General features: G+C 45.9%; 1 protein-coding gene across 2 annotated transcripts in view; it reads right to left on the reverse strand.

Moving 5' to 3' along the window:
* LOC138638730 (cytochrome P450 2K6-like) overlaps positions 1-13174 on the reverse strand; it is a 147175-nt gene that overhangs the window by 32514 nt on the left and 101487 nt on the right. For both annotated transcript variants that reach the window (XM_069728268.1, XM_069728269.1), the window contains exon 6: positions 1340-1516. In XM_069728268.1, the coding sequence (XP_069584369.1) occupies positions 1340-1516 (177 nt within the window). The remainder of the gene's footprint in view (positions 1-1339; positions 1517-13174) is intronic.

Raw genomic sequence — 13174 nt, forward strand, 5'->3', positions numbered from 1 at the left:
AAGGACAGAGGTTATTTAATGTGTAACCATTGTTTTAGTTTTTCTTCACAAATCAATAACACACGTGAAGATAAGAAACGTTGTAATAATTATTTTCAGAGTAATCAATGCATTGAGGTAAAGAAGCCGCGCGCATGCACGAGGTAGGTATAGCGCTGGCGATGATGCCTGCTCTTGCAAGCCATGTTATGATGCCCACAAGCTCGTGATAACATGCTAAAGGAGCAGACTAATTTAGGGACACTAACATCCCATTGACTAGTCAAAGGCTTCCTTTACATATCAGAAACAGACTTTATAAATAACCTGTTTATGTGAGTAATGTAATAAAGTGACTGTTATGCAGAGTATTGTCATATGTAGACACAACTGCTGGTGGTTCTTGGGGAATGGGAAATCTGACAGATTCAATTTAAGGCTCACCGGCTGAGGAGGATCCTCTAAGGCTACGTTCACATTTGCGTTGTGCGGTGCAGCGTCGGCGACGCAACGCGCAACGCAAATGTAAACGCATGCACAACGCAGTGTTTTGTGACGCATGTGTCCACTTTTGCATGGTTTTTGGCGCAGAAAAAACTGCATCGTGCAGCATCCTCTGCGCCCTGACGCATGCGTCACCGCGGCTGTGCCCGACGCAACGCTAATGTGAACGTAGCCTAAGCCTATGATCTGGGTTGGCACATTACCCCGAGTGTTGATGAGTCAAGCAAGAAGCCACGTGGGCAGCGAGAACTGCGTAGGCTCACCAGAAGTCTCAAGATCAACAAAATGGATGAAGTGGAATCCAGCAGGGATGAATTCAACAACAAATACTGAACACAAACTGCCAGATGGTGGATCACACCTAACATAGGACTAGGAGTCTAAGTCCCAAGACCCAGGTGTGTGAGTGTCAATGAGCCTGAAATAGATTTAGGTAGATGACGTCATTGATCCATATCGGGCAACATGCAAAACTCATTGTGCAGCACAACAGAGGGCAGCAGACTCTGGGGAAGGAAGTGGAGCCTGGCATACCCGGGACAGGTATATAATATAAGATATATTACAGATTTTCATGTGTACTATTGATTTATGAAGTAAAAATTATTACAACAGTTACTTTTTTTTCTTTTCCTGTAATCTGTAACAGCCCCAGCTACCATGTGCCATTTATAATACTACAAAATTTACACTTCTAAAATACATTAATGACATCCCAGCAAGCCATATAGCTCCACAGCTATACAAAGTTTTCTGCAGTCCTATACAAAATAAAACTAAATTGTGTTTTCTACATGAATTATGCAAGACGACAAGCTCAGATCTATCACACATATAACAGTACATATTTTTGTACCTCTCGTTGTTTCACCAAGAACGAGTCGATAAGATTCCTCTGGTCATTTACATCCAGTTGTTTCCTCTGGTTGGTGAAGGTCTCTCGAATGAATGCGTGCATTTCACTTAGGTTCCTCTGCGTCGTTTCAGCTATACTCGTAAACCAGCGCATCACAGATGGATATGTGTTATAAAGCTGCACAGAAAAAATAGATGACCTTTGTATTTCTATTTCTAATTAGGTATATTTCTAAAACTCTTATCCACTTATACACAGGATAGTTGCAGTTGTTTTCTTTTACTTGAAAAAGATGGTACTCCAGTGTTGAAATGCAATGTGGAAATAAAAACCTTCAACTCATTTTGGCCCTAAGCATTCATCATTACAGCAACACAGTCTGATATTGTGTTATCTACCAAGTTGATCAACCTATTCCATGGCAGATATCATATGACAGAAGGATTTAGCATGTTGGAGTTCCAAAATTTTTAACAATTATTGAAGATGTCCAGCATCTTAAAGCTGCATTTACCCAGATTCCATGAATCTGGGAATTTGTGATGGTGGGGAAGTATGGTTTCAGTGTAAGAAGAAGACCCGGTCTGGGGGTACATTTCTTGTGCCTGGTCCGGAACTGTAGGGGCTGTCTCCTCTGTTGTCCAGGAGAAACCTTAAGCAACCAGACCAGCCTTTGCACTGGCTGACAGGGGACATGGCTAGACATTACCAGGGGCAGTGCAGCGCATGGGAACAGACAGTGTTGGTGGGAATATACAAAAAAAGTTTGCACTCTATCGTGCCAAAACACGTCAAATATGAAATACATGAAATATGAATTGCAAAATTGCTTTTTGAACATTAGGAAAAAAATTTTTTTGAGACGCTCAGCACAGAATTTGGCCAAATAGTGTGAGCCCATCAACCATCGTCAAGGTGGCCTCGTTAAAAAACTGATGGGTTCCTGACCTCCCTGTCCAAATGTGAACACTTACCGAAGGCTAATGTCTGCATGCTTGGGTGAATATGGACACCTCTCTCAGCAAAGCCTACATATGGGTTGGCCGGAACCAAGTGTGAATAGATGTAATTAAAAACCAGATGGTGAGGGGAGGAGTGCTCAGTCAATAAGCTAACATAGAAATGACAGAAAAAAGAGACTGGCACATCCAAACTAGTGTGAATAGGTGCATACCAGGAGCAGCTACCTCCATATACAATATACAAAAAAAGGTTGCACTCTATCGTGCCAAAACACGTCAAATATGAAATACATGAAATATGAATTGCAAAATTGCTGATGGGAAGACAGAGTGCGTGGCTGATGAGATTGAGGACTCCTGCTCCCAAGCTCATTAGCAGCGCAGTTCCACGCCCAGGCGCATCAGACACCTACCACAGCAACTCTGACCAGAAGCCTGCCATGTGCAGGTCAGCTCCTGCTCATCCAGGTGCCACTTGCTCCGCAACAGTCAGTGCTGTGTGCATACTGCCTAAAAGAGACTGTGACTATGACCGGGTACTTCTTACTGAACCCCCGGTGCATAATCTTTGAGTCTCACTCAACTCTGTCAGGAGGGTGGCCAGTACCCTGCTGGCCACAGGACTCTACGTACTGAAGACCACGCATGATGTGCCAAAGACTCAATGTTGCCAGTCGGTCAAGTATCATCACCTTCTTCAGGACCCCACTGGATCTACATCACGCCGATGGCTGTTGGCGCCATCATATGCTCTGAGACCTTTTCTGTCAGGAAGACGTCTGATTGATAAGTGACTCCTTAAGAATGACTTTACTCATTACTCCTATGTTGATTCCCCCCAACCAAACCCCTGTATTCCCTATACTGACGGTTATTTACCACATGTTTTGCCTATCTCCCTGTATGGAGTATCTCTCTGTAAAGTAAACCTGTTAAGCTTTGATCTACCTCCTGTCTGTCACTGTATCTGCCAACCTGCTCACACTTGGCGTAGCAAATCCTTAGGGGCAATGTTGAGTAACCTCCCAAATTTACTGGCAGCGACACTCTGTTGTGGGACTGGACTGAGCGGGTCAGTGGTATGTTGAGAATGCACCTCATGACCCCCGCATTAGAGGCAGAGGTTGCTTTGATGTCTTTAGACAGGAAGGCAAGGAGCACTGTCATGCTCCGTCCCCTTACTGAATGGGCTACCTTCAGCAAGGTTCTACGAATACTGGAGGAGATGTACGAAGACCCTACTGACGTTGGAGAATTGTGTAGGCAGTTATTTAGCCATATACAAAGGGAGAGGGAGACTGTGACTCAGTGCATGAATGCGCTACAAGAGATCCATGCCATAATTGTGAAGCGCGACGGTGTAGGCATAGGGCACCCTGATATAGTGCTGTGAGATCAGTTAGTGTCAGGCTTGAGGGATACGCTGTTTAAACAGGTCTTGTGAGAATGCATGCAGGTGAATCCACCATGACCTTTCTGGAAGTTGAGGCTGAGGCATGCTCACGCGAGCAGGAGCAGGGGATAACAGTCCCAGCGAGGAAGATCTGGAGCGAGGAGGTATCTCTAGCGCTGGTGACCAAACCAAGTTGGGTGAGAGAACTGCTGAAGGGACTCCAGGACATAAAAGAAGAGTTGTCTGACTCCAAGAGGAAATCCTCGGCACTACTGCAGACTACTGAAGAGAGAACTATTCTGGAGCCTCAATGGGAAATGAGACCTACTCACAGAGAGGAGCAACCCACTTGTTACAATTGTGAAGAACCTGGACACCTGGCCCGGGAATGTGTCCGATGGGGGCGTCTCATTCTACGTCGACCATTTAAACTAGGAGGCTCCATGGCTGGGAGACGCCGCCCGGAGCCTGAACAATCAGTAATGAGAGCTAGAAGTCCCACAAGTTTAGTTTCCTCATGTCCCCTCGTATGGGCCGAAATGGATGGTTGGGCCATTCGCTGTTTAGTTGACACTGGCTTTCAAGTAACCACAATGCCGGAGTCATACTTCAGAAGTCATTTCTCCAAGATGATGCAGCCTGAATGGGGTCCAGCGATCAAGTTAACTGCTGCTCATCAGTTACCCATCCCAGTCGCAGGGGTAGTCTGGATGCAGATCACTGTGTGTGATAAAAATGTGGGTCAGAAAGTAGTTGTGTTAACAGAAGGTGACTCCGGCAATGGCCCAACTGTGACTCTAGGAATGAATGTGCTAAAAGAACTCGTAAATCTTCTGATTAATGAGATGATCTACGTATTTTTGAAGCAGTGAAGCCCTCACACTCCCCAAAGGAGGGTGTTTCAAGAGTTGATCAGGGTGGGGCAAGCCCATGAGACCTCGAGCGATGGAAAGTCTTTGGAAAAAGCAATCATCCCAACCGCAGCCAACCTTGTCTTACCACCAGGTCAAACTGTGCTCACTCTGCCCATCCAAGCCTGTCCCCCCCTGGAAGGGGTCGAAGTTCAGATAGAGCCAGCTTTTATGGAGCAGCTACTTCCAGGGCTCCTCATTGCATGGTGGCTAGGCACTGTCCATGATGGAAATGTCCCACTGTGATGTGTTAATATCGGAGACGACAATATGAAACTTCCATCCCAAAGCGAAATAGCGCAGATCCTGGGCATACCCGAAGAGCTCATACCATCAAAGGCCGTCCAGTTGACGGTGAAGCAAGGAGATCCCTGGATAGTGGCTATAAAGGTGTCTTCTGAACCAGAACCCTAACATCTCCAGGAGGGATGCCGAATTCTAGAACAGATGTGAGCTGTACTCACGGAATTCACCTCACAACAGGTGCATCAGGTGGAAGCTTTGCTCAGCTTATATCAGGACTTTTTGCCCTCCATGATGTCGATTTTGTGTGTACCATCGCAATTACTCATGAAATCCCAAACAGGCATGCTACACCCATCCGAGAATGCTACCATCAAATTCAAATACAAATGTATCAAGAAGTGAAGGAAATGCTGGCACAAATGTTACAAAGTGGAGTGATTGTAGAAATCCAAAACGCATGGGCGGCCTTCATTGTACGTGTGCAAAAGAAAGACGTAACTCCGCGTTTCTGCGTAGACTCTCAGAAATTGAACGCCTGTACCATGTGAGCTTCGTATCCCCTACCCAGAACTGAAGAATCATTGTCTGCTCTAGGAAATGCAAAATACTTCTCATTAGATTTGGCTAGCGGATACTGGCAAGTTCCCATGTCTGGGCAAGATCGAGCAAAGACAGCCTTCATATTGCCTATGCGGTTGTTTTAATTTATCCGGATGCCGTTCGGCCTAGCTAATGCCCCTGGGACCTTCTAATGATTGATGGAGAGATGTCTGGGAGGTTTAAACTTTGAAGCCACCCTCATATATCTGGACAACATCATTTTGTCATCTTTTCTGCACCCAAATTGAATATCTAGGACATGTCGTTTCTGCAGAAAGAGTGAGGCTATCCCATGAAATAATTGCAGCAGTACAGGATTGGCCCACTCCAAAGACTGTAAAAGACATTCGGGCTTTTTTAGGGCTCACAGGATACTAGTGACGATTTGTCAAAGATTTCACTCGCATTGTCAATCCCCTGTTAGAATTGTTGAAAGGAATACCGTCGGGGGCAAAGAACAGGAACATACTGTGGGGAGAACATCAGGAGGAGGCATTTGAAGCCCTAAAGATGGTGCTAACTGAGGCAACTGTACTAGCCTACGCAGATTTTTCCAAACCATTTATCCTCCACACTGATGGAAGTCTACAAGGACTAGGAGCTGTGCTGTCTCAAATACAGGGTGGAAAAGAGCGAGTGATTGCTTACGCGAGTCAGTCTCTCCATGACTCTGAACGAAATCAGGACAATTACAGTTCTTTTAAACTAGAATTGATAAAGTTGGTGTGGGCCGTGACTGAGAAGTTTGCTCAATGTCTGCCTGGGCCTGAAGTTCTAGTGCTCACCGACAATAATACTTTAGCCTACCTAGAGAATGCAAAGTTAGGGACTCTGGAGCAGTGTTAGGTGACCTGGATGGTGAAATATTAGTATAAAATCACTTATCGGAAAGGAGCTGAGAACATCCACGCGTACGCTTTATCCAGAGTCTATAGGAACAAAAGAGAGAGGGGAGCGCACATGATTGGTATCAGCCAGGGAATGGATATAAAATGGTCACGGACCTACTCACCATAGAAGGTTATGCTGAACAAGCATAACATTGTTAAGTGGCTGGAAAGGGTTCCTAGTCCTGTGGAGTGGGTGAAGGGCAGCTCCAAGGCATCAGCGCAGTGATGACCGGAAGGCGATGAGCAAATAAAGGTAGCTGAGTCTGGCAGCGTGTAGGAGACTCCGAGCAATGCGCCCACATGATCAAGGACCTGCCGGTCACGTGGAGGAAGGCTCTGGATCAGCAAAGGAGATGTTGGCTTATCAGCTGCAGTTCCCATCACAGTTCCTCTAGGAGGTAGAGGCAGTGAAGACTGAGAGAATATAGTGGTCTGGAGGGAACACTGATGACAGAGGCCATGGAGCAAAGATTGTGGATATTAAAATCTTTAAACACAACGCGTTTCAACAATCGCTGTCTTCTTCAGGTGACAATGTCATCAGCGCTCCCTCCAGACCGCTATATTCCCTCAGTCTTCGCTTTATCCAGAGTGACACATGAGCAACCTGGCCCCAACCAGGATGAAGAACTGGAGGCCGAAGAAACATCCCACAAGGACAATGGCATCTATGCAGGAACAGATTCAGAAAGTGCTCCGAGAATGTACCCTGGGGCAATACCGTGATGAATGGGTACGACTCCAACAGGAAGATGGAGAACTTGCTCAGACAGTAGATGGCCCAGAAACAGCTTCCCAAAGAGAGAGAGACGCCATGTCTTTGGGAACTCTGTAGATCCTTTGACAGAGGGAAAGGCTTCAACTGCAGAATGGCCTGTTGTATCAGAAGATTCATCTACATCGAGAACTGGGAATCACCTGGCACGTGGTGCTCCCTTAAACGTAGCTCCATAAGAAGGCCACAGAGGCCCACAAAGAAGGGGCCCACTTTGGACAAGAGAAGACATTTCAGTGGCTACAAAAGGTAGTTTATCAGAATCGATTGAAAACTGCTGTAGAGGATGCCTGTCGGCAGTGTAGGAGCTGTGAGTTAGCGAAACCTCCTGAACAGAGAGCTCCCACACAAACCATAGAAACTTCTGCTCCCCTGGAGGTGTTGATGCTAGATTATTTAACTATAGGCGCAGCACATCATGGATATGAACATTGTCTGGTGATGATGGACCACTTCACCAAATTTGCTGTGGTGACTCCAATCCAGAATCAGCGGCTCAGGCCATTTGTAGGAACTTCAAGTTTAAGACTGTGAAGAGAGAATTCACTCTGATTAACCCCTTAACGACCGCCGATACGCCTTTTAACGGCGGCAGTTAAGGGTACTTAAACCACAGCACCGTTAATTAACGGCGCTGTGGAAAAAGTGAATAGCGCCCCCCAGAGTCGGATTTTCTCTGGGGTCTCAGTTGCCGGGGGTAACATGATTCGGGGTTTTTTTACTGACCCCCGGGTTGCGATCGCCGGTAATTAACCATTTACCGGCGGTCGCAAAAAAAGCAAAACGCGATTTCCCATTTAATTTCTCTGTCCTCCGATGTGATCGCACATCAGAGGACAGAGAAATGGGGTCCCCGATAGCCCCCCGATACTTACCTGTCTCCCCCGGTGCTCCTCGTGGCTCCTGATGGGCGCCGCCATATTGTTCCTGCCAAAAAATGGCGGGCGTATGCGCTGTGCGCCCGCCGGCACCCGGAAGATCTTTGGAGTCTCGGCTGCCGGGAGTAGCCGAGACCCCAAAGAACATGATCGGGGTCAGTTTTTACCGACCCCTGTTTTGCGATCGACGGTAATTAACTGTTTACCAGCGGCCGCAAAAAAAAAGCGATGTCATTCTCTGTCCTCTGATGTGATCGCACATCAGAAGACAGAGAAATATTCGGGATTCAGGGACCCTGTTATTCTTACCGGTGTCCCTGGGTCCTCCTGCGTCCACTCCTGCCCGCCGGCCTCTTCATCCGGTAAGAAAATGGCGGGTGCATGCGCAGTGCGCCCGCCATGATCTGCCGGCTGGCAGCTCGAGGAGTTGGGGCTAAATTTAGGGTTAGGGTTAGGGTTGGGTCTAAAGTTAGGGTTAGGGTTAAGGTTGGGGTTAAATTTAGGGTTAGGGTTAGGGTTAGTGTTAGGGTTGGAGCTAAATTTAGGGTTAGGGTTGGGGCTAAATTTAGGGTAAGGGTTAGGGTTGGGGCTAAATTTAGGGTTAGGGTTAGAGTTGGGGCTAAATTTAGGGTTGAGGCAAAATTTAGGGTTAGGGTTGGAGCCAAATTTAGGGTTAGGGTTAGGATTAGGGTTAGGGTTGGGGCTAAATTTAGGGTTAGGGTTGGGGCTAAATTTAGGGTTAGGGCTAGGGTTAGGCTTCTTTCACACTTGCGTCGGTACGGGGCTGTAGCAATGCATCGGCCAGACGCACAGACGTACGTTGTGAAAATTGTGCACAACGTCGGCAGCGGATGCAGTTTTTCAACACATCCGCTGCCCAATCTATGTCCTGTGGAGGAGGAGGCGGAGTTACGGCCACACATGCATGGTTGGAAATCACGGACGCGATGTACAAAAAAGTTTCATTGAACTTTTTTTGTGACAATGGTCAGCCAAAGCACAACGGATCCAGTGCACGACAGACGCGATGTTTGGCCATCCGTGGCGATCCGTTGGCAATACAAGTCTATGGGCAAAAAACGCAAAAACGCATCCAGCTGGCACATTTGCATGATCCGTTTTTTGTCCAAAATGACGGATTGTGATGGATGCCACACGACGCAAGTGTGAAAGTAGCCTTAGGTTTAGGGTTGGGGCTAAAGTTAGGGCTAGGGTTAGGGTTAAAGTTAGGGCTAGGGTTAGGGTTGGGGCTAAATTTAGGGTTAGAGCTAGGGTTAGGGTTGGGGCTAAATTTATGGTTGGGGCTAAAGTTAGGGCTAGGGTTGGGGCTAAAGTTAGGGCTAGGGTTGCAGCTAAAGTTAGGGTTAGAAGTGGGATTAGGGCTAGGCTTTGGATTAGGGTTGGTATTAGGGTTCGGGTTGGCATTAGGGATAAATTTGTGATCTGTGATCACCATGACAGGGTGAATTGCTCCCTCCAAAAAAATGGCGCCACTCTTCAAATGCCCATTTAATAGCTAACAGCTCCCTGTTACCAATATCATAATTCTTCTCCGTAGGAGATATTTTTTCGAGAAAAATGCACACGGACGCCACTTACTTGGAGAAATCCCTTGAGACAATACAGCACCCAACCCTACCTTAGAAGCATCCACCTCTACCACAAATGGCTGAGTGATGTCAGGATGTATTAATATGGGTGCAGTGGAAAAACACTTCTTTAAAATTTCAAAAGCCTTGCAGGCCACACTGGGCCATGCAGAGAAGTCCGTGCCTCTTTTGGTCATGTCTGTTAATGGTTTGGCTACCACAGAAAAAGTCTTTAATAAATTTGCGATAGAAGTTTGGAAAAACCAAAAACCTCTGTAAAGCCTTAAGGTCCTCAGGATGATCCCACTCCAAGACCGCCATGACCTTGGCTGGATCCATACAAAATCCTGTGGAGCACAAAAAATAACCCAAAAATGGAATCTCTTTAACAGTGAACATGCATTTCTCAAATTTGGCAAATAATTTATTGTCCCTGAGTACCTGAAGCACTTGTCTAACATGAGCCCAATGAGACTTGAGGTCAGGAGAATAAATTAAGATGTCATTGAGATATACCATCACAAACCTTCCAATCAGGTGACAAAGTATATCGTTGACGAAATGTTGAAACACGGCAGGGGCATTACATAACCCAAAAGGCATAGCCAAGTTCTCGTAACGTCCCTCTGGAGTATTGAATGCTGTCTTCCATTCATCCCCCTCCCTCATGCGAATGAGATTATATGCCCCCTGAGATCTAATTTGGAGAACCATTTAGCCCCCACAATTTGATTAAAGAGATCCAGAATAAGAGGGAGCGGAAAAGGATCCCGGACTGTTATTTGATTTAATTCACGGAAATCTAGTCATGGGCATAAACCCCCGTCTTTCTTCTTTACAAAGAAGAACCCAGCTGCAATGGGAGATGACGAGGGTCTGATATGACCCTTGGCCAAACTCTCCGTGATATAATCCTTCATGGCTTGTCTCTCAGGAGCAGAGATATTGTATAGCTTACTCTTAGGTAGTTTAGCTCCTGGAACGAGAGTTATGGCACAATCATAAGGGCGATGTGGAGGTAGCTCCTGACTTCCCTCCTCAGAGAAAACATCCTCAAAATCTGGGAAAGTCTAGCAGAACCTGAGAAGCCACCCCGGCCACCCCGGCCACCTGAGTGCCCAGACAATGTTCCTGGCAAAACTCTCTCCATTTAGAAACCTCTCGAGTCTGCCAGTTTAGCACGGGATTGTGTAGCGTGAGCCAGGGTAAACCGAGGACTATTGGCGATGGTAATCCCCCCAACACAAAACAGTCTATTGACTGGGAGTGCAATGCCCCAATTTGCAGGATCAGCCGTCAAACAATCTGGGTGAAAGTCCCCTGGCTCAAAGGTGCAGAGTCAATCACAATTATGGGAATGGGTCTAGACAACTCCTGAGTTTTAAACCCCTGGGTCTGAATGAACCCAGCGTCGATTAAATTAAACCTTGTCCCAGAGTCTAAGAAGGCAGAAACAATGAGCTTATTTTCACCAAGACGAATCTCGGCTGGTAAAAAAAATTGTGGCTTACCTATGGAGGAAACAAGTACACCCGAGTTTCCAACCTCCCCACAATCCGAGCTCATTAGTTTTCCGGCGGTTGACTTCGAGAAGGACACACATACGCATAATGACCCTTTCCGCCACAGAAAAAACATACAGCTTCCTTACGCCGTACTGTTGCTGTCCCCTTAGACCAAGTTGTGCCACCTAACTGCATAGGTTCCCCTAGAGACTCAGGTTCTGGTAACTCCAAATTCGAGTCACCCTTAAAAAGCGGCCTCTCATTAAGTCTCTGGCGCAGGCGGCGGTCTACACGAATAGCTAGAGACATACAGTCATGGTCAAAAGTATTGACACCCCTGCAATTCTGTCAGATAATGCTCATTTTCTTCCTGAAAATGATTGCAAACACAAAGTATTTGGTATTATTATCTTCATTTAATTTGTCTTAAATGAAAAAACACAAAAGAGAATGAAGCAAAAAGCAAAACATTGATCATTTCACACAAAACTCCAAAAATGGGCCAGACAAAAGTATTGGCACCCTCAGCCTAATACTTGGTTGCACAACTTTTAGCCAAAATAACTGCGACTAACAGCTTCCGGTAACCATCATTGAGTTTCTTACAATGCTCTGCTGGAATTTTAGACCATTCTTCTTTGGCAAACTGCTCCAGGTCCCTGATATTTGAAGGGTGCCTTCTCCAAACTGCCATTTTTAGATCTCTCCACAGGTGTTCTATGGCAGGGGTGTCAAACTGCATTCCTCGAGGGCCGCAAACCAAGCGTGTTTTCAAGATTTCCTTAGCTTTGCACAAGGTGCTGCAATCATTATGTGTGTAGGTGATTAAATTATCACCTGTGCAGTACAAGGAAATCCTGAAAACATGACCTGTTTGCAGCCCTTGAGGAATGCAGTTTGACACCCCTGTTCTATGGGATTCAGGTCTGGACTCATTGCTGGCCACTTTAGAAGTCTCCAGTGCTTTCTCTCAAACCATTTTCAAGTGCTTTTTGAAGTGTGTTTTGGGTTATTGTCCTGCTGGAAGACCCATGACCTCTGAGGGAGACCAAGCTTCCTCGCACTGGGCCCTACATTATGCTGCAAAATTTGTTGGTAGTCTTCAGACTTCATAATGCCATGCACACGGTCAAGCAGTCCAGTGCCAGAGGCAGCAAAGCAACCCCAAAACATCAGGGAACCTCCGCCATGTTTGACTGTAGGGACCGTATTCTTTTCTTTGAATGCCTCTTTTTTTCTCCTGTAAACTCTATGTTGATGCCTTTGCCCAAAAAGCTCTACTTTTGTCTCATCCGACCAGAGAACATTCTTCCAAAACGTTTTAGGCTTTTTCAGGTAAGTTTTGGCAAACTTCAGCCTGGCTTTTTTATGTCCCGGGGTAAGAAGTGGGGTCTTCCTGGGTCTCCTACCATACAGTCCCTTTTCATTCAGACGCCGACGAATAGTACGGGTTGACAGTGTTGTACCCTCGGACTGCAGGGCAGCTTGAACTTGTTTTGATGTTAGTCGAGGTTCTTTATCCAACATCCGCACAATCTTGCGTTGAAATCTCTTGTCAATTTTTCATTCCGTCCACATCTAGGGAGGTTAGCCACAGTGCCATGGGCTTTCAACTTCTTGATGACACTGCGCATGGTAGACACAGGAACATTCAGGTCTTTGGAGATGGACTTGTAGACTTGAGATTGCTCATGCTTCCTCACAATTTGGTTTCTCAAGTCCTCAGACAGTTCTTTGGTCTTCTTTCTTTTCTCCATGCTCAATGTGGTACACACCAAGACACATGACAGAGATTGAGTCAACTTTAATCCATGTCACCTGGCTGCAAGTGTGATTTAATTATTGCCAACACCTGTTAGGTGCCACAGGTAAGTTACAGGTGCTGTTAATTACACAAATTAGAGAAGCATCACATGATTTTTCGAACAGTGCCAATAATTTTGTCCACCCCTTTTTTATGTTTGGTGTGGAATTATATCCAATTTAGCTTTAGGACAACTCTTTTTGTGTTTTTTCATTTAAGACAAATTAAATGAAGATAATAATACCAAATAATTTGTGTTTGCAATCATTTTCAGGAAGAAAA

This window comes from Ranitomeya imitator, chromosome 5, assembly GCF_032444005.1.
Source record: "Ranitomeya imitator isolate aRanImi1 chromosome 5, aRanImi1.pri, whole genome shotgun sequence".
NCBI lineage: Eukaryota > Metazoa > Chordata > Amphibia > Anura > Dendrobatidae > Ranitomeya > Ranitomeya imitator.